Source organism: Bos taurus, chromosome 11 (genome assembly GCF_002263795.3).
Source record: "Bos taurus isolate L1 Dominette 01449 registration number 42190680 breed Hereford chromosome 11, ARS-UCD2.0, whole genome shotgun sequence".
Lineage (NCBI taxonomy): Eukaryota > Metazoa > Chordata > Mammalia > Artiodactyla > Bovidae > Bos > Bos taurus.
The window spans coordinates 12,183,948-12,206,886 of record NC_037338.1 but is presented as its reverse complement, the minus strand read 5'-3'; the positions used below and the strand labels follow the sequence as shown (position 1 = coordinate 12,206,886).

At 38.9% G+C, this 22,939-nt stretch overlaps 1 protein-coding gene across 4 annotated transcripts in view; it reads right to left on the bottom strand.

Annotated features, from left to right (window-relative positions):
• The window catches only part of EXOC6B (exocyst complex component 6B), a 721,824-nt gene that overhangs the window by 140,713 nt on the left and 558,172 nt on the right, over nucleotides 1-22,939 (bottom strand). For all 4 annotated transcript variants that reach the window (XM_005212511.5, XM_024999183.2, XM_059891507.1 and 1 more), the window contains exon 20: nucleotides 22,774-22,847. In XM_005212511.5, coding sequence (XP_005212568.1) covers nucleotides 22,774-22,847 — 74 coding nt within the window. The remainder of the gene's footprint in view (nucleotides 1-22,773; nucleotides 22,848-22,939) is intronic.

Genomic DNA, 22,939 nt, shown 5'->3' with positions numbered 1-22,939 from the left:
ATCTGTCTTTGTGCCAGTACCATACTGTCTTGATGACTTTGTAGTAGAGCCTGAAGTCAGGCAGGTTGATTCCTCCCGTTCCATTCTTCTTTCTCAAGATTGCTTTGGCTATTCGTGTTTTTTTGTATTTCCATACAAATTATGAAATTATTTGTTCTAGCTCTGTGAAAAATACCATTGGTAGCTTGACAGGGATTGCATTGAATCTATAGATTGCTTTGGGTAGTATACTCATTTTCACTATATTGATTCTTCCGATCCATGAACATGGTATATTTCTCCATCTATTAGTGTCCTCTTTGATTTCTTTCACCAGTGTTTTATAGTTCTCTATATATAGGTCTTTAGTTTCTTTAGGTAGATATATTCCTAAGTATTTTATTATTTTTGTTGCAATGGTGAATGGAATTGTTTCCTTAATTTCTCTTTCTATTTTCTCATTATTAGTGTATAAGAATGCAAGGGATTTCTGTGTGTTGATTTTATATCATGCAACTTTACTATATTCATTGATTAGCTCTAGTAATTTTCTGGTGGAGTCTTTAGGGTTTTCTATGTAGAGGATCATGTCATCTGTAAACCTTATACTATTATACTTATATATATATATAATATAATTATACTATTATAAGCAACCTTATACTACAGGGATTTCAAAAAGCTTTTTGAAATCCCTATAGTATAAGGTTGCTTATAATAGTATAATTATATCATATATATCATAGTATAAGGTTGCTTTGTAGAAAAGTTCATGTCTAAAAGGATATTAACCTGTCAGTACTTAAAACTAAAGCAAACATGTAGAGGTTACACTTTTTCCCTCAACAATACTTACTGAAGGCCTACCATGTACTAGGAATGTTCTAGAACTAAGAATAAAGTTGTTCACAAAATGGGCCAAATCTCTACCCTCATGAAATCATTTTCTAGTGAAGGGAAAATACATTAAGCAAGATATGTAAGGTACATACCAGAAGATAATGAATTCTTCAGACAAAACTAAAACAAGGAAAAGGATAGAGTTTTAATTTGGTTTTGATTTGCTGGTAGGGAGGCAGGGGTAGCAGGAGAGTGACATTACAATCTTAAATAAAAAAGGCCTCCACGTAAAGGTGAATTTTAAATGACTTGAATAAAGACCTGAAGAGAGAAAGTAGCAAACACTACAAATATGGAAAAGGGTCTTCTAGGAAGAGTTGACATCAGGTGCAAAGGCCTTGAGCTGGGCCTGTACCTGACATAGTGGAGAGACAACAAGGAGGCTGTCAGAACCAGAGTGGGTGAGGGGAAAAGCAGCAGAGATGAGGCCAGACAGTCAAGTGGGGTGTGTGTGTGTGTGTGTGTGCACGAAAATTCTACAGTAGCTTGTAGGTCATTAAAAGGGCTTCCCAGGTGGTGCGAGTGGTAAAAAACCCACCTACCAATGCAGGAGACACAAGAGACATAAGAGTTCTTATGACATAAGAGACATAAGAGTTCCATTCCTGGGTCAGGAAGATCCCCTGGAGGAGGGCATGGCAGCTGCTTTAGTATTCTTGCCTGGAGAATCCTATTGACAGAGGAGCGTGGTGGACTACAGTCCATAGGGTTGCAAAGAATTGAACACCACTGGAGCGACTTAACATTAAAAGAATTCAGGCATTTACTTAAAGTGAAATGGGAAATCATCGTAAGGTTTTGGACAGAGGACTGATATGATCTGACTTCTGTTTTGTTTCATGCTGGTCTGTAGGGGGCAAAGAATGGTCTGTAGGGGGCAAAGTCACAATCATGGAGACTAGTTAGGAAGTTACTGTAAGAATACAATGAGAAATAATTATTACTTCAATCACGAGAAAAATGATAGTTCTAAATGGCTGGTTTCTGGATATATTTTGAAGGGAGAGAAAACAGGGTTTCATGACAGACTAGATGTAGGAAGTTAGAAAAAGAAAGGAGTCAAAGATGACTTCAAGATATCTATTCCTACAAGCAAGACCAGAATTGCCATTAATTGAGGTGAAGAAGAACAGGTTCCTTACAGAAGGAACAGGTTTTTTTGAGGATGCCATGCTAAGTCACTTCAGTCAAGGCTAACTCTTTGTGACCCTATGGACTGTAGCCCACCAGGCTCCTCTGTGTGTTGGATTCTCCAGGCAAGAACACTGGAGTGGGTCGCCATGCCCTCCTCCAGGAGATCTTCCTGATCCAGGGATCTAACCTGCATCTCTTACTTCTCCTGCATTGGCAGGTAGGTTCTTTACCACTAATGACACCTGGGAAGCCTGGTTTTATGGGGCTGGGGTGAGGGGGAATCAGGAACTTAGTTTCAGGACATTTAAAATTAGGATATAACATATTAAGAGTTTTTAAAATATTATATAAGATGAAGATAGTATATTTCTGGCTTGGAGAATAAGGCCATATTTATATTTTCAATGCAATAATCACTTTGATTCAAAATTCCTCACTGCCTCAATAAGAATTATTTGTAAACTAGAAGTCATTCTAAAAAAAGATGTCAACCTTGTGAACTGATTTAAGAATTTGGATTGATATTCTGGCCTAATTTTGGAGCTCAGTTACAGGGGATACATGCATCTCAGAGGGATATAGCAAGGATGAAATACTGGATGGACTCTAACAGAACATTTGCATTGAGAAAAAATGACACGCATCTGGGCACAGAAATACAAAGGCATCACCTGATACTTGAACTCAGGTGCTCATTAAGGTTGGAGGAATATGACCAAGTGTTTCATCTAAGAAGTCATCTCTTGTTGAAGTAATAAGAATAATTTACCAGAAGAGGAGCTACTGTCTTTCTAGGTCGGCTTCCCTCATGACTCTCACTGTAGGAAGTGAAGCTCTTCCTATTTTGGGTCACAGGGACTACCGGTGACGCTCCCTTTCCCTATATTTGGTCCTACCTTCCTCAGGGCTGTGACCTCTGCACTTCATTTAACAGGACTAAAGTAAAGTGAAAATGAAGAGCATGGTGTGGGAGGAAAATAATGAATACTATTTATTTAAGGGAGTTTGAGTACAAATATTATCAGAAATTCAATCTAATTCCATTTACTTCTAAAATGGCACAAAACAATATTAAGTCAATGCATTCAGAAAGCAGTTATGAAAGCATAATACCTCATAGGAACTACGTTACCCACTGGAGCAGGGGAAATTTGAGGATAAATAAAAACAGAGATCCTGCCCTTGGTGAACTCAGAATCTAATGGAGAAGGCAGATGATTAAACAAGTAATTACAAAGGAATTAGTAATGAAGGGATATACAAAATGTCAGGGACCCAAAGGGGGAACAATTAAATCTGTCTGAGGAGGTTGGGAAGAATTTATAAAGGAGATGACATTTGAGCCAAACTGTGAAGGAAGGGAAGGAGTTTGTCACTTTATCAAGAGAGCAGTCTGTGACAGGCAGAGGGGGCCTAAAGCTTGTCCAGTTTTTGGATCAGGGAGGTGTAAAGAGTGGTCCCATTAGAGGTTACATGGGGAAAAGACAGGGAAAGGAGACTAGAGAGACAAGCTGGGACCAGACTTGTTTTGCTGGGAGTTTTTCATTTGTTCTCTGGGCAACAGAGCTCTTAGGCTTTATAAGCAAGCAAATGACCTAACAATAACTGTAGTTTTTAAAAATAGTAGGTAGCAGAATGAAAAAAACGAAATAAGAAATTTTTAATGGTAGCAGCATAAGACAGGTCAAGAGAAGAAGTGACAATAAAATAGTTTCATACTTAACAGAAAGTATCATGAACATAACCACTATCCACTTATGTTCCAAGTCAATCATTACCTCCTCCAATGAAACTGTCTTCTTTCACTACCATTTAATCAATCAGACAGTGAAGGAAAAGAGGTTCACACAGATAGACATAGGAAGTTGGAAAGAACTTCCTACGTTCTTCCAAGAAAACACAAGAAAAACCACTTTCTCTCTTTTAATGATTTCTATCAGAGGTTATAATGGAAGGAAAAATTAAATTAACAGCATCATATGGAACTCTATGTTCAAAAAAGATCCAGATGAACTGGATGACTACAACGGTGTGGTCAGTCACCCAGAGCCAGACATTCTGGAGGGTTTGGTCAAGTGGGCCTTGGGAAGCACTGCTATTAATAAAGCTAGTAGATGTGACAGAATTCCAGTAGAACTATTCAAAACCCTAAAGGATGATACCTTCAAAGTGTTGCATTCAATACACCAGCATATCTGGAAGACCCCACAGTGGCCACATGACTGGAAAAGGTCAATCCTCATCCCAATTTCCAAGAAGGGTAGTACTAAAGAATGTGCTAACCATCAAACAACTGCACTCATCTCCCATGCCAGTAAGGTCATGCTTAAAATATTGGATGCTAGGCTTCAGCATTATGTGAACCAAGAACTTCCAGCTGTTCAAGCAGAGTTTAGAAAAGGAAGAGGAACCAGAGATCAAATTGCCAACATTCACTGGATCATAGTTGAAGTTAGGGAATTCCAGAAAAACATCTACCTCTGTTGCATCAACTACACCAAACAAAGCCTTTGACTATGTGGATCATAATAAACTGTGGAAAGCTTTTGAAGAGATGGGAATACCAGACCATGTTACCTGAGAAATCTGTATGCAGGTCAAGAAGCCACAGTTAGAACCCTGAATGGAACAATTGGTTGGTTCAAGATTGAGAAAGGAGTATGACAGGGCTGTCTAATGTCACCCTGTTTGTTTAGTCTATACACTGAGCACATCATGAGAAGTGATGAATGAGTTACAAGCAGGAATCAAGATAGGCATGAGAAACATCAACAACCTCAAATATGCAGATATCTGACATACCACTCTAATGGGAAAAAGTGAAAGAACTAAAGAGCTTCTTGATGAAGGTGAAGGAGGAGAGTGAAAGAGCCGGCTGAAGACTAAATATTAAAAAATCTAAGATCGTGGCATCTGGACCCATTAATTCATGGGAAATAGAGGGAGAAATGGTGGAAGTAGCAACAGATTTCCTATTCTTGGGCTCTAAAATCACTGCAGATGGTGACTGCAGCCATGAAATCAGAAGACTGCTGCTTTTTGGTAGGGGAGCTATGACAAGCCTAGACAGTGTGTTGAAAAGCAGAGACATTACTCTGTCAACAAAGGTACATATATTCAAGGCTATGGTCTTCCCAGGGGTCACATAGGGTTGTGAGAGCTGGACTGTAAAGAAGGTGGAGCCCTGAAGAATTCAGTTCAGTTCAGTTCAGTCGTTCAGTCGTGTCCAACTCTTTGCGACCCCGTGAATCGCAGCACGCCAGGCCTCCCTGTCCATCACCAACTCCCAGAGTCCACCCAAACTCATGTCCATCGAGTCAGTGATGCCATTCAGTCATCTCATCCTCTGTCGTCCCCTTCTGCTCCTGCCCCCAATCCCTTCCAGCATCAGGGTCTTTTCCAATGAGTCAACTCTTCGCATAAGGTGGCCAAAGTACTGGAGTTTCAGCGTCAGCATCAGTTCTTCCAATGAACACCCAGGACTGATCTCCTTTAGGACTGACTGGTTGGACCTCCTTGCAGTCCAAGGGACTCTCAAGAGTCTTCTCCAACACCACAGTTCAAAAGCATCAATTCTTTGGCACTCAGCTTTCTTCACAGTCCAACTCTCACATCCATACATGACCCTGGAAAAACCATAGCCTTGACTAGACGGACCTTGGCTGAAGAATTGATGCCTTCTAACTGTGTTGCTGGAGAAGACTCCCAGGAATCCCTTGGACAGCTGGAGATCAAACCAGTCAATCTTAAGGGAAATCAACCCTGAATACTCGCTGGAATGACTGATGAAGCTGGAACTCCAGTATTTTGGTCATCTGATGTGAACAGCTGACTCATCGGAGAAGTCCCTGATGCTGGGAAAGATTAAGGGCAGCAGGAGAAGAGGGTGTCAGAGGATGAGATGGCTGGATGGCATCACCAATGCTATGGACATGAACTTGGACAAATTTTGGAAGATGGTGAGGGAAAAAGAGGCCTGGCGTGCCACAGTCCAAGGGGTTGCAAAGAGTCGGATACAGCTGGGTGACTGAGCAACAACAACAATGTAACTCTAATCACACTTGGATTTAGACCAGGGAAGCACATACACTACAAATGTTGTATTGACAAATTGTTAGCAATATATAATCTAAAAAGAATGATACACCTTCCTTTCCCTCTTAACATACATTCACTTTCAGTGATGCTGCTAATTCATTATTGTTCTCTTAAATAGAGCTTTGGTGTACCAGTAGATCCTGAGAACCACTTTCTTCCCATTGTCTCTCCAAGTCTCTTGTGGTCCCAAGTCACAGAATACCACAGACTATACTTGCGGTAGCTTTTAAAGTAGCCATTAAAGTAGCCAAAACATTATGACAGAGAACCTGCTATTTGTCTTCACCAGGCCCAAAGCATCAGAACTCTGGGAAGAATTTGATAGGTCTTTTCTGATTGATGTTCAGCTTAGGTGAATACCTGCACCTCAATCTTTAGATAAAATCTCTGGAGCATATTGTTTTTTTAGCATACTCTGGAAAATAGAGAAGTCACACCTTAGTTTTTCTAGCCAAGAGCAGGCTCATTTGATCTTTTTACAGTAACACTGGAGGTAAGCAATAGTTTGAACATTTTTTATTATTAGCATGGAATTAAATTTCACACACAATTTTAGAGACACCATAAATAGTGAATCTCAAATGCACTGGTCACAGAACACTTTTATAAAACTAAGTAAACAAAATAAAATTAAGAAACAAAATCATCTCCTACTGACCCATTAACCAGAAAGGCAAGAATCATCACTTCTAAAGGCTCAGCAATATTTCTCTCTTTCAAATGCCCGTAATGCTTGCACAATACTTAATTTGTCAATGATATGCTACTTTTTAGAAATATCAGGTTTATCTTTCCTACTAGATTGTAATAAGCTAAAAGCTAAATTGGAGATCCATCAAATCAGATTACCAAAAACCTATCACAGGACAGGGCACTGAGAACTGAAAACCAGACAATGGTAAATTCATGCCCTTACTGATGTTCATGGGCTACTCATTTTTTTAATGTGCAACATAAAAAAGACATGGAATAAAAAAATAAGAATACCCTCTTATACATATTGTGTTAACCAAACACTTAAAATTTATAATTTATAGACTCAATATTGATGAGGGTGCTGAAAAACTAGTGCATGAATACACTGCTAGGTGTACTTTAAGTTACTTTGTTATATGAACCAGCAATATATTTAAAAGCCATAAAAATGTTTTTATAACTCTTGCATAAAGAAATTACCTTAAGGAAAAATTCAGATTAAAAGAAGGCTTTATGTATGAACACATTATAATTTAAATATATAAAAAAACACTAGTAATAACATAAGTCCAAAACTGCTGCTGCTGCTGCTGCTGCGTTGCTTCAGTCGTGTCCGACTCTGTGCGACCCCATAGACGGCAGCCCGCCAGGCTCCCCAGTCCCTGGGATTCTCCAGGCAAGAACACTGGAGTGGGTTGCCATTTCCTTCTCCAATGCATGAAAGTGAAAAGTGAAAGTGAAGTCGCTCAGTCGTGCCTGACTCTTAGCGACCCCATGGACTGGAGCCCACCAGGCTCCTCTGTCCATGGGATTTTCCAGGCAAGAGTACTGGAGTGGGGTGCCACTGCCTTCTCTGAAACTAATAGTGACTAATTAAATGATGAGATACTGAAATTAAAAGACGCTTGCTCCTTGGAAGAAGAGCTATGACAGATCTAGACAGTATATTAAAAAGCAAAGACATCACTTTGCCAACCAAGGTCCATATAGTAAAAAATACGGTTTTTCCAATAGTCATGTACAGATGTGAGAGGTGGAACATAAAGAAGGCTGAGTGCTAAAGAACTGATGCTTTTGAACTGTGGTGCTGGAGAAGACTCTTGAGAGTCCCTTGGATGTCAAGGAGATCAAACCAGTCAATCCTAAAGGAAATCAATCCTGAATATTCATTGGAAGGACTGATGCTGAAGCTGAAGCTCCAATACTTTGGCCACCTGATGGTAAGAGCTGACTCACTGGAAAAGACCCTGATGCTAGGAAAGATTGAAGGCAGGAAAAGGTGGTGACAGAGGTTGGATGGCATCACTGATTCAATGGACATGGGTTTAAGCAAAGTCTGGGAGATGGTGAAGGACAGGGAAGTCTGGCGTGTTGTAGTCCATGGGGTCATAAAGAGTAAAACACAACTTAGTGACTAAACAACAACAACAAAATTGATATATTCTTCATAATAAAAGCTCTAAGCAAATTAAGAATTAAAAGAAAATTTCTCAACTGATGAGAAGCATAAAAAAACTTACACCTATCATTACATTCAATGGTGTGAGATCAAATATTCTCCCACTAAGATCAGGAATAAGCAAGGAATCTGCTCTCAGCACTTCTATATAAGATTGTCCTGGAGGTCCTGGTGCAACTAGTCAAGTCAGAAGGCATCAATTGGAAAGGCAGAAGTAAAACTGTCTTTATTCACAGATGCCATAACTGTCTACCTAGAAAATCCCAAAGATGCATAAAGTACTATTAGATATAATAAGTGAGCTTAAAATTTTTGATATTTAAGATCAACATACAAAAACCAATTGGGTTTCTATATACTAGCAATTTACAATTAAAAATTGACATAAATCAATAGCTTTTAAAATGAACATTAAGTACTTTGATTTATTCTAGCAAAGTATGTGCACATTATCTGAAAAAGTACAAAGCACTGATAGAAGAAATCAAAGACACAAATACATGGAGAGACAGGCTATGTACATGGATTAGAAGACTCAATATTGTCAGAATGTCAATTTTCTCCAAAGTGACCTATGAATTTGGTAAAATCCTAGTCAAAATTCCACCACGAGTTTTTTTAGTAGGAATCGACAAAATGATTCTAGAATATGTATGTAAAGGACCTAGAGTAAATAAACAATTTTGAAAAAGAAAAAATACAGGAGGACATACCACATTGCCTCATTTCAAGACAATATAAAAGCAAGATCAAGACAGAGTAAAACAACAGACACACAGATGAACAGAACAAAGTATAGAGTCCAGAAATAGAACAGTACATCTATGGTCAACTGACTTTTGATAAAGGTTTCAAGGCAAATCAATAAAAAAAGTATGGCCTTTTTAACAAATGGGGCTAGAAAACACATACATTCTATATAAAAATATGAACCTTGACCATATTTTACATTACATTGAAAAATTAACTCAGAAAGTATGAACAGAGATGCAAATGTAAACAAACAAATGAACAAAACAGAACAGTCTTATGGACTCTGCGGGAGAGGGAGAGGGTGGGAAGATTTGGGAGAATGGCATTGAAACATGTAAAATATCATGTACGAAACGAGTTGCCAGTCCAGGTTCGATGCACGATACTGGATGCTTGGGGCTAGTGAACTGGGACGACCCAGAGGGATGGTATGGGGAGGGAGGAGGGAGGAGGGTTCAGGATGGGGAACACATGTATACCTGTGGCGGATTCATTTTGATATTTGGCAAAACTAATACAATTATGTAAAGTTTAAAATAAAATTAAAAAAATATATAGGTATATGCATCTACATAAATAAAATGTGGGTTTTTAAACAAACAAACAAAAAAAAAAAAAACCAGAACCCCGAACTGTATATAACAGTCCTAGAGAAAAAACAGGAGATAATCTTTGTATCTTTGGGTTAGGTAAAAATTTCTTAACAAAGAACTTCATGTTCTACATTATGCACGAGCCATAAAAGAAAAAATTGATGTCACTGTGAACTATATTTTATTCGGGTAAAAATCTCAAACTTTTGAAGAAATACTGTTAAGAAAATTAAAAGCTACAGACTAAGGAAAAAAGTTGCCAAACATATCTAATAGAATTGCTAATAAGAATATGTAAAAATCTTTTACAACTCAATAATAAATATTTTTAAAACTGGATGAAAGATTTGAACAAATATTTCACAAAAGAAGAAACACAGATGTCAAATAAGTACACAAAATAATGTTCAGCATCAACAGTCATTACACGAATGCAAATAAAAACCACAAGATACACTATATATACCTATTGGAATGTTAAAAAATGAAAAGAAAATTGACACTATCAAATGTTAGTAAGGGTGCACAGCAACTGTAACTCTCAAGTATTCTTGGTGAAAATGTAAAATGGTAAAGCAACTTTGAAAACAGTTCGATGGTTCCTTATAAAGTTAAACATATACTTACCATATGACTCAGTAACCCCACTCCTAAGTACTCCAGAGAAATGAAAACACATGTCCACATAAAAACTTTTACACATATCTTTATTGTGGGTTTTTTTTTTTTCCATAATATTCCCCAAACTGGAAAAAATCCAAATATCTACCAACTGGTGAATGAGTAAATAAATAATCCCCATTACAGAATAGTAGTCTGTAATAAAAATGAAGAAACTACTAATATATGTAACAATATGAATGAATCTCAAAAGCATCATGCTAAGTGAAAGATGTCAAATGAAACGTATGGGTCCATTTATATGTATTATTCCTTTTAAGTGGCAAAACTGTAGCATCAGAGATCAAAACAATCATTGTCAGAAGCTGAAAGTAGAAAGAAGAGACTCACTGCAAAGAAGTATAAAGGAATTTTTTGAGTAATGGCAATATTCTGTATCTTGATTTTGGTGGTAGTTACACAATTGCACAACTTGGTAAAAATTTATAGACCTGTATATCTAAGAAGGATGAATTTTTACTACATGTTAATTATGCCTCAACAAACCAACAAACAAATAAAAGACTGTCACACCAAGTGTTGAAGAGAATGTGGAACAACCAGAACTCTCATTCACTGCTGACAGGTATGGAAAATGGTACAACCACTTTGGGAACGAGTTTGACCTTAAAAAAATAAAGTCAAACATATACTCCAATAATTCCTCAAGGGAAATAAAAACATGTATCTATGCAAGTACTCCTTGTGTTCATCAGCCTTATTTACAATAGTGCAAAATTGGAAACAAAATGTTCATAAGAGGTGAAAAATCAAATAAAGTACAATATATCCATATAAAGAATATCATTCATCAATAATAAGGAAGGAATGAACTACTGATACGTCTACTCCATGGATGAATCTCAAATATGCTGTATGAAATTCCCTTTCTGGAATTTTACATAAATTCTAGAATTGGATGTATCAGTAGTTTATTCTTTTTATTGATGAGAGATATTTCTTTAATATAGGGCATAGCATAATTTATTCACCTGTTATATTTATGAACTAACCTATGGAAACATTTCTTAGTCTATAAAAATGAAGATTTTATAGCTTATAAGATTAAAAATGCTGGAGTAAGCACTAAATAAGATATTGTAATTACATCACAGTATTTGGTAAGCGTATAATCAAAGATAGTTGGAAACTACATCTTAGCGAGGTCAAATAATTTGCCAATATCACAGCTAGAAATCCAGGTCTTCTTGATTCCAAATTTCTTAACCATTATGCTGTCTTAACAGCCACCATAAGGTTACTGTAATTTGCAGGTACAAGAATTTCCTTTTCCTGATGTTTAAGGAGTTGAAACAAAGGGAGACACTAGAATTTTAACAGGCCAAAAAAGAGTTTTCTTTCTCCATACTTAAGAGGTTTGGAAATCTGCTTACATAGCAATTAAAATAGACTCCAGAAAGCTCTCTGCTAACCTACTGGGAACAGATCCCAAATCTTGGATTGATTGGGATCTTGCCTATATAACTAGTCAAGAGCCTGGTTTTCTTTTCCACTGGATATTCTCAGCAAATGTTACAGTGTAAAAATACCAAAAGGGAACATCAGAGGCTATACTAGGAAAGTGAGCTGTCCTTTGACACCAATACTATTCAGAAGGGCTTCATGCCCAAATTTAACATTTCATACATAATAATTCCTTGGTCACATCTTAAAATGCCTTATCATTTCTTCCTCTCCACATTCTCAATGGGTTATTTGGCTTCTGAAATCAACAAAGACCAAAACAAGAAATAATCCTGTCTAATCAAGGAGGGACTACTTTACGAGGTGAGCATCCCGTTGATATAGCTGTGTGATTGTGTCTGAAATTCCTTTGCAGCTCCCTGCTTGCTGATAGGTGTCCTACAAAAGGCTCCTTCCTGTACGGCTGCCTGAGTCAGTCGTTCCTGACTGTCTGTTTGCCTCAGTGCACTCACTCTGGCGTGCGTCCCACTGTAGTTGCTTCTTTCACTTGGTTCCTGTTCCATCTTTGTTTGCTTCATTGAACTTGACACTTTAGACAGCACTTTTGGTTCCCGATCTTTACTGATGTCTGGTTCCCCTTTCATAGTTCATTCTACTTCATTTCTTTACCAAATCCTGGTTTCTGAACTTGCCTAATAAAGGGTTTTAACCTTCAGATCAGGTTCTGGATGTTCTCTTTGTTCCTTGTTCACCATGGGCCTATGCTTGTAATGGTGGCTCCCAGAGAGCTAATTCTCTTACAGTTATGGGGGCTTCTTTCTTGGCAAAATGAAATATGCCCCAATTCCCCAAATCTAGCCCTTTGCTGTCACTCTCTGCTGCCCTCCAGCGGCTACCAGTAGGATACACTCTACGACCCCATGGACTGCAGCCCACCAGGCTCTTCTGTCCATGAGATGTTCCAGGCAAGGATACTGGAGTGGGTTGCCATTTCCTTCTCCAGAGGATCTTCCAGACCCAGGGATCGAACCTGGATCTCCTGCACTGTAGGCAGATTCTTTACCAACTAAACTACAAGGGAAGCCCTGTTAAAAATTAGTTTCAAGAAATGGCAACCCACTCCAGTATTCTTGCCTGGGAAACTCCATGGACAGCGGAGACTGGTGGGCTGCAGTCCATGGGGTCACAAAGAGTCGGACACAACATAGCAACTGAGCACGCACGCACTGGCTCTACTGCCCTCTGGCCTGTGAGTGTCCTCTAATAGGACACTAGACAGTGTAGTTAATGCAGATGAGCTTTGTGTTGGGAGCTCACCAGGCTGCAACTCAGCCAGCACTACCAACAACAGCCTCTGACTCCACTGTTACTCCCAGGGAAATTCATTGGTGATGACTTTCCTGTCCTTTCTCTTGAAGATGTTATTATCTAAGAAATTCACAAATTCCAGGTTTATGCATATGCATATCCACACTGTGTTGGAGGTAAGGGAGAAATCTGTTCTGAGGCTTGGCTTGCTGAGAAAGTAGAGAGTGGTGCAGTGCCTTAGGTCAGCCTAGTAGCTAGTCTCACAGACTGCCTAGGTCTTTTATGATTTAGCATGAGGATCACAAATGTGGTCTATGAGCCAACGTAGAAATAACCATGTGGCTTACTATGCTACACTTATTCGCTATTCACATAAGAGTTGAAAGGGAATGAAACTAGCCTCTGAACTGACATATTTCACTATGGGGCTATCTGGAGTGATGCTGGCACCATGCCCATATTAAATGTTACAGAGATTTTACTGGACCAAAGGAGTAGGAGGATTGTCACACACTATAGACTCACTCTTCTGGAAAGGCTATTCTATACTTGGGTAGAACCTCTAGCTGGCAGATCTCTCTGCCTCCAGTTTAAAGTGGGAAGTAGTGGACAACTCTGTTGACCAGCTTTAGATTAGATGAGCCATCTAACCCAGGACTGTATCAATATGAGTTGCCAGTAACAATGGAAAACGTTAGCCTAGCCAGCTTGTAAGTCAAAGGCCAAATCCAATGTATTATTTGTGGGAAAACACATCAAAAGCCTGGTGTTTTATCTCGTGCTACCCAAAAGATTGTCCACAACCCCTCTAACTGAAGGTTCTTCATCCATTGCTTATTTCCATGTATCTGTCATTAATATCCTATTATTAATGATTCAGCATTTTGGACACACAAACTACCTACAGGAGGAGGCCCTTAAAGAAGCTAAGAGGCCTCTCCACCAAGCACAACTGTGCAGAGAGTTTCTGTTGCCTAAATTTTTGCTAAGTAGATATGCCTCCTCTCAGAGGAAAAGCAAAGCCCCTGGCAAATACACAGTGGAGCTCATTAACCCTTCCCCCTTCCCTTCAAGGCCCCAACTATTCTTCACTTGAAAAAAATCATTGAGGAGTCTCCTTCTTCTGAGACTACCATGGTCTCAATGCGGTGAGGATCAACCAGTAATATTTGTTCCCTCTCCTCTGACTCCTGACCTCCTGAAATGATTCCATGAGACTTTAAGAAATTAGACCTCTGAATTGCTAAAATGATCTCCATAGAGAGAGGTTAATAAATAGGAAATGGTTTTCCTAACACGCTATAATGTTATCTGGCCCATTAAATATCTGGGTCTTTTCCTAGTTCTTAAGTGATTCCTTATACGATTTTCTATTACCAAACAGTTGTACTCTACTTGGATATTATTTCATAAAACCCTGATCTAGAAAAAATGGGTTCTGTGTTAAATCAGAAATGAGCCCTAAGACAGAATTTCTGAGCTCACCTCCTCCCCAGTTAAGAGGCTGGTCTAGGTGAGACAAAGTCTCAACAGTTCTAGAATAAATTCTCCAACCAACCAAAAGCATTCAGTAAATCCTAGAATGTATGACATATTACTGGCAATTCCTTCTGTAAAGCTTCTGTGACAGCTCTAGTTAATACTGTCGTGAGGAAGGTAAGGAGATATATCTGGTTTGCAAAAGCTGCAGCCACACTGCAGCAGCTGAAGACCTTATTCACCTGTGCCCCATCTGTGTGTATGCTGATCTAGCGTTGACTTAGCTGAGGTCAAAAGTCTAGCTCAGTAGAGTCTATTCTTGGAAATATTCCCATTTTTACTTTCTTTTTTTTTTTTACAGAACCAGACCCAAAAGGCTTCCCTGGTGGCTCAGCTGGTAAAGAATCTGCCTGCAATGCGGGAGACCTGGGTTCGATCCATGGGTTGGGAGGATTCTCTGGAGAAGGGAACGGCTCCCCACTCCAGTATTCTGGCCTGGAGAATTCCATGGACTGTATAGTCCATGGGGTCGCAAAGAGCTGGACATGACTGAGTGACTTTCACTTACTTACACTTAGAGACCTAAAAGTGTTAGCTTTCTCCTACTTCAGAATACAAATTATTTGCTGTCAGAACCTCCTTTAAGGTTAGAGGTATCACTGTGAAGGTTATAAGCATCTGTCAAAACAACTTGGGCAAAAGAATTTTGTCAATACAATTAGAAAAACCTGCCTTCAAAAACCAAAGGACTATTTTTTGAAGTATTTCAAGTTAACTATCTTATTTATGCCAGGCTGCCAACCATACCTAAATACTCTTTTGTGAAAGCCTGCTTATCAATATGCAACAGACTTCACCTTGTCCTGGGGATCTTTACAGAAAATTCTGCAGCTGTCCCTAAAACTGACCAATACAGCATCAATACAAAAAATAGATTATCTAGACAAAATGGCATTCTCTCAAAGCACCAGGGTCACATGAAGAGAGATTTTTGGAAGGCCAGAACATTAAAAAGGCCTATTTTACAACCATGGGCAAACTATACCAGAATATAAGCTCCACAAGGGGATGGATCATATTTTATTCATTATCCTATACCCCCTATATCACTATACCCACTATAACAGTGCTAGGCATAGTGTTGAATGAATGAATGAATAAATACTTTCTGATTAGGGAGGTCTATATTAACATTCAAGTGCTTGCCATGGTTATATCAAAACATGGACTATAGCCTGCAGGAACTTTTAGTAGCTCTGTATCAGCATAGATTTGTGAAGGTGTTCCAATATATTATTAATACTACAACCTCTTCTAATCAGCAAATGCCTTTGGGATATGATAACCCTGGATTTCATTCCTGAAATGACATCTACCTACACTGTTGTTTGTCACTCAGTCGTGTCCAACTCTTTGTGACCCCCATGGACTGCAGCAAGCCAGGCTTCCCTGTCCTTCACTATCTCCCTGAGTTTGTTCAAACTCATGTCCATTAAATTGATGATGCCATCGAAACATCTTATCCTCTGTTTTCCCCTTCTCCTCCAGCCCTCAATCTTCCCCAGCATCAGGGTCTTTTCCAATGAGTCAGCTCGTCACATCTGGTGGCCAAAGTATTGGAGTTTCAGCTTCAGCATCAGTCCTTCCAATGAATATTCAGGGTTGATTTCCTTTAGGATTTACTAAATTTAGGACATACTGCATTGATCTCCCTACTGTCCAAGGGATAGGTTACATATGCTATCATATTGGCTGTGCAGATAATCTTTTCCTAGATAATTCAATTAATGTCTTAAACCATCCTTCCAACCCCACCATTCACATCATTTATATAAATGACATCTTCCAATTTCATGGGTTATCAAACTATTTGATTAATAACTCTGGTGTAGATGACTCCCTGGAGAAGGCAATGGCACCCCACTCCAGTACTCTTGCCTTGAAAATCCCATGGACAGAGGAGCCTGGTAGGCTGCAGTCCATGGGGTCGCTAAGAGTCGGACACAACTGAGCGACTTCCCCTTCACTTTTCACTTTAATGCATTGGAGAAGGAAATGGCAACCCACTCCAGTGTTCTTGCCTGGAGAATCCCAGGGACGGGGGAACCTAGTGGGAGGCCGTCTATGGGGTCACACAGAGTCGGACACGACTGAAGCGATTTAGCAGCAGCAGCAGCAGACTCTCAGTTTTATAGGTCATTATTAAATACCCACAAACTATTTCAATTGAGCACCTGGAGAGTATTTCTACTGACCACATTACTGATCCACACACTTCAATACTAGAGGGTTAATACACCACGGTCTCTATTTTCCTCCAACAGGAACATCCTTTCAGAAAAACTTTCCCCTATCTATCTACACCCACACCTCCCTTCTTTACCATCACTTACTGACAACTGCTCAGTAAATACATGGGAAAACTACAGGCTACCACCCCTCCCTATTAAGAAGTACATGGGGGAGATGGCTTTCTTCCAGTTTAATACTGGAAGAAATGATCAGTGATGAAGACTGATCCTTGAGGCCTTTCATGCCTGTCCCCTAGCCTAGCCTCCTAATCACCTAGTTAGGGGTTGTTTAGTCTGGTTAGGGTGAAATAATATAAAATAAATTCTATTAAGTATCATTTTGATATATGCCATATTAGACAAAAGCAGTTTTTTGATATAAATGGATATTCTACTGAGGCTAAAATATAAGTGATTATAAAGCGAAGTTAGGATTTTTTTCCATAAGAGCCAACAGCAGTCAAGCAAAGGGAACATATTCCTCTTAATGGAACACTGTTCATTAAACTTGAGAGTAGGCCAAAAAAGACAGAAAGTAAATATAATAAAAAGACAAAATTTTATTGAACAGGATCAAGATAGGAGGGGAAATAAAAGGGGCAGTTCTACGCAGTAAGATTCTTGGGTGGTTCTCAGGTTTCCCTACCTGATGTTGGCTAACTTACTGATTTTGCCTCTATATCTCTAACAGGTATAATACCAGAATTTGTTCAATATCTCCAAAGAAATTTACAATTATTTCTTTTAGGTCCTATAGTTGTTTTTAAGGCATGTTAAGTGCCTGCAATGGAAAGGCACTGTGTTTACTTTAGACAGAAGGTTTAGAAATTGGAGAGTAACTGGCCTAGAGGGAATGTCACCAACTCAATCTAAAAAAAGCCACAGATATCTTGGGATGGCTTTGCTGTTTAAGAGTCGTTGCCAACAAGCTCCATTCAGGAGATCTGATGCAATGTCACAACCTAATTCATTCAGCTTTATAAAACTTAAGTATATTGGAAGTAAATAATTGTTGATGCCAAAGAACAGAAAATAATGTGACATTGCTAAAGAACACATTCAAGCCTTTCCCTATTGGTCAGAAATGGAAGGTGAACAGCTAAAAATTAAATAAATAATGTAATAATTATCAGGGGAAATTAAGACTCTCATAATGAAAGGAATAACAGAAATGTGAAATGTTTCAGGGTAGCTTGTAATAAACAGCATTTGATGAGGAGATATGGAACATAAAAAAAGAGGTCCAAAAAGAAGCTGAAAAGTAAAAACAAAGAATAAAGAAGAGAAATTAAGAAAATGGTATTTAAAGAGATGAGCTTAATAGTTAAAGGCAGAAAGACAGTTAGATCCTGGTTAACAACAAACACACAGACACATGCACAGATTTTTCCAAACAGTACTTAAATCCAGCTATTCTTGATTTAACTCTCCTCTCGGTTTAACTCTCCACCTTTTCCATGAAAAATTTTATACTGCCAAGGCCTACAAAGACCTCTCTACTTCATGGCCTCTTTTTGTACTTAGAGATTCAATTTTGCTCCTGATTTGCATTGTTTATTTTGCATCATTATATAAAAGTCATATTCCAATGAGACTGTAAGTTGGAATCTATTTCTCTATTCCCTGAATTTGGGCTGCCCCTATCTGTGACCAGCTCTAGCCAACAGAATGCCGAAGAAGTGATATTTCAAGTGTAGGCCTCAAGAGGTTTTCACATTTCCTCTTGCTTTTCCAGAACCCTGCCAGGATGCCATGTGAAGAAGCCTGGCTTGGGCAGTTGGTTAGAGAGAAATCACAAGGAGCAGAGAAGAGTCAGCTTAGCTAAGGCATCCTGGATCAGGTAGTCTGCAGCCACTCTAGTAGCTCATCTCAAAGTCTGATGAGCTCAGCTGAATCTGTCCAGTCTGTAGAAACATGAGCTAAATAAATGATTCCTATTTTAAGCCAATATGTTGTGGGGTGATCTGTTATGCAGCGAAAGCTGTTGAAATAACTGAAACACACACAATGGTTTTAGCTTTCCAATGAAATACTTACTCATAGTGTGCCTTATACTAGAATCCAGTATTTGCTGTTCACCGCTTTGCTATTAGAGTGTATTATATCCATTGTCTATTCCCACAACACCTAAGTTGTAATTTGTTCATAGTAGGCACTCAGAGTTTGATAGACTGAAATGAAAATCAACTAAAGTTAAAATTCTGGTGTTCATTGGCATTATTTACTTAAACTCTAACAACAGAAGAAAATACCAACCATAGTACTGTTTGAGAATCAAATAACTACTGAGGATCTGCTAGTGGCCTTGAGTTGCTACTTTCAATTATGAACCATTAAGGGACAGCAACTATTAGTACCTAGAATATACATGCTACTTCAAGGCAGTTAATAAGTGAGCCCTTAAGCTGACCTTCTCAATATTTAGGATTAATCCAAATTTTGGATTTTAATAGAAATATCACACATTTGATACATGGATGTGAAATTGTACTGCAATCCTTTCATGAGCTTCAGAATACAGAAAATATAAAGTGTAAAAGAAGAAGATTTTGATTTGCACTGCTGCTGCTGCTACTGCTAAGTTGCTTCAGTCGTGTCCGACTCTGTGCGACCCCATAGACGGCAGCCCACCAGGTTCCCACGTCCCTGGGATTCTCCAGGCAAGAACATTGGAGTGGGTTGCTATTTCCTTCTCCAATGCATGACAGTGAAAAGTGAAAGTGAAGTCGCTCAGTTGTTTCTGACTCTTAGCAACCCCATGGACTGCAGCCTACCAGGCTCCTCCGTCCATGGGATTTTCCAGGCAAGAGTACCATTGGGGTGAGGTGCCATTGCCTTCTCCTTTGATTTGCACAAATTTCCATTAACAGCTGGTTTTCTAAATCCACAAACCTGACAAATGACTTATGTGTATAAATATGCTTTAATTCTGAAGTGTTTTACAAATGTAAAATATCATGAAATCCTGTGTATTCAGAATGTCATTTCACTTTTTTCCTTAAGAAGTAGAAAAATCAGAGTAGACAGGATGGCTCAGAAAGGATAAATAGTTTTGCTATCCACATCTAATTTGCTTCCTAATAAAATTCTATGGCTTTCAAATGACACTCTGTTATTATAGTCTGTACAGAGATGATTTCATCAAATATTCTATGTTTTGAATATTTTCAAAATTATAATTCAGTTGATAGTCTGAAACACTCTAAAGCAAAAGGACATGAAAAGCATGATCAGCATGAATATATTCATAAACCAGAGAGCAAAATAAATTCAATGACAGTAAAAGAACATCCTTGCTGCACTGAACGGGCACAAATCCCCCTTTTCCATGGGTGCATATATGTATCCTATAACATGCTTTAATTTCTTTCTTTAACTTCAGCCATTTCTGATCAATACTGTTATCTTTGACTTATAAGGAACATAACAGTCAAATCAAGTAGTAAGGTGGATAATTGAGTCAAGACATTAAAGGTTTAGACAGGCTAAATAAATAATGAAATGACTAATTATTAAGTAACGATTTAATGATTAAAATCTGGTTTGTTAATAAAATGTCTTAAAAGGCAAACACTGTCCAAAGATAGCGAAACCTTCAGCTGTGGTGTATAAAATCAACCACGTAAGAACTAGATATAGAGTGGGTAACAATGTTATGTGTGAAAAAGATTCAATTACTAGCAGATGGAAGCTCCATAAATCAGGATACATTTACATGATTTTTAAGATCAGCACCCAGCGTAGCCCCCAAAATTCTATAACTCTTATTTTAGGAGTCCAAAGAGTGCAGGCAAAGGGACATATATTAAAGGACACCTAATCATGTCTTATTTGAAAACATGCTTCCAGGCTTTCTATTTATAATCTGAACATCTCTTATAGTTCATAAACTGCTCCCTTTAAAAACAACGCTCACTTTAATTAATTTATGAGAATGACTAAGATGAACTACAAAGAGAGATGCATTTTCAGCATGGGATGGGGAAAGATCATTTTTGTCACACTGATTTAACCTACCTGAGGTTAAATAATGCTAATAATGAGCTAGGGAAGTTTTTCATATGATCTAAGAAGAATTTAAGCTGCCTTAATAGAGACAGACATAAATAGAAATTAAGTGATAGATTCAATAGGAAGAGGCATACTCTCATGATTCAGTGAGTTTTAGAGTTTTTTCTACTCCTAAAAATTTCATGCAAGGAACTCTGAGAACAAAAATGTAATAGAAAATAGGAACTTAAGCATAAACAACAGTGCTCACTGAGAACTCACAAGTATTTCAGCATTCATCCCAGCTCAGATCCACCTTATTTTGGCTGTGCTTTCTAACTTACTCCTTTAGTTAACATTTTCTGTGAACACCAGTCACTTTCCATAGGGACCAAAACCACAAACTTGAGAGAATTACCACACTTCCTTTTCATGAACAGTGAGAAGAGAAAATTTTTTCCTTGGATGTGTTTTTCCAATGAAATTCAATTTCTGCTTTCCAAGAAAAGCCAATTGGCTCAGAAGTCTCTGAGAAAGAACAGTGTGGGGATAGTCAGACAGATACCATACCACAAAACTCCAAAGCAAAATCCCAACCTTTCAGCCTTAACATCAGTCAAGGGGTTAAAACCTGAACGCCTCAGTTGAGTTGCTGAATCCACAGGTGGAAGGTCTAAAGGGTGGAAAGAGATACTCAGCTCCATTTGGGACCATGCTGAGAAAGCCTTTATGTTTAAGAGAACCCCCATCTCAACTCCTAAATATTAAGTTGACACACGTTTCTGGGACACAGCCTGAATCCTCAAACTTTGCAGGTCTATAGAGACACAATTTTCTGTTTTCTGCTTAACAGGGCTTTCCAGAATTGTCATCAGATGACAGATTACACCACCCATCCACAAGGATTCAGGGGTAGCTCAAGCCATCCATTATGGGTTAAAAGCTGTGCTAGCATGAATCGAGTCACAGTGGTAAGGAGACTACCAATACAAGGGGTCCTACAGCTTTAAGAAATACCCTGGGCATCTAAAAGTTCTCAGAATGCAAACTTTGTCAGCTCTGAAAACAAGAGGCACTGCATCATTATGGCAGGAGAAACAAAGCCAGCACCCTTTTAAAAACAGACAAAAAAAAAAAGATTGTTTTAATAGGAGAGAAGCATCAGTCATTGATTCTTACTTCATTCACACTTTCTATCCAACCCCATCCATCTTCAGAGTGAAGAGATGACAGAGCCCAGTTAACCCTCTCCCTCTGTCGGCCCCCACCCATACTGCTCCTCTGTACCAAATCCACCAAGACCCACCGACCCACCCTTTTCAATCTGCAAGCAACAGCTCTACAGAATGACTCTGTCTGATGGGCTTGCAAACCTCAGGTATACCTAAGTACCCGCTTTCATCACACTACTTCAGTAGGGTTACCTGTCAGGTTATCATGACTGTTCAGGGCCTTTACTAGTCATCTACAATGACCACTCAGTCACTCATGGCTGACCACATTCTACAAAGGTGGGGATGAGAAGACTTAAGGGAACAGAAAAAAAAGTCAACAAACCAAATCAACAATCCAGAATGTAAAATATTTCATTTTTATTAACTGTTACTGCCCTCATTATCTGCAAACAGAAGTTCTCTAAGCAGGCAGTCTGCATCAGTGCACCTGCTTAGCATCAGTTTGCTGAGTTATCTTTTCTGCTGTGTCTGCAAAAGCCAACTATAGCACAATGGGTCACATCACTTGAGGGTCACTTGAGTCCCACTACATTCTGGGGCCCTCCTTCCACCTCCTCCCTTTCCTTCCATCCACAAAACCTTTAACTCCACCATAGCTAAGGATCCCAGATAGCTAAATAAAAGAGGTGGCCTCAAACACAGGGAAAAGCCCTTAGGTCTCCAGTGTGAATCGCCAATGCCAATGCCCCTCCCCTCTCCTTTTCCTTAAGACCTGATGGTCTTCAGTCACACATCTTAAAAGAAAAACAAAAAACAAAAACACAAAGACTTACTTGTCTCAAGTCGATGAAGGCCAACTGCAGCGTGTCCTCCTGGAACCCAGGCACCGGGCCGGATCTGGCAAACTCTGTGGGAAAGAAAAGAGGATAAAAAGCGCCTTTAACTAACCATGGACAGGGAGATTGGCAGACGGATGACAGGGAAGACAAGAGAGGCTGG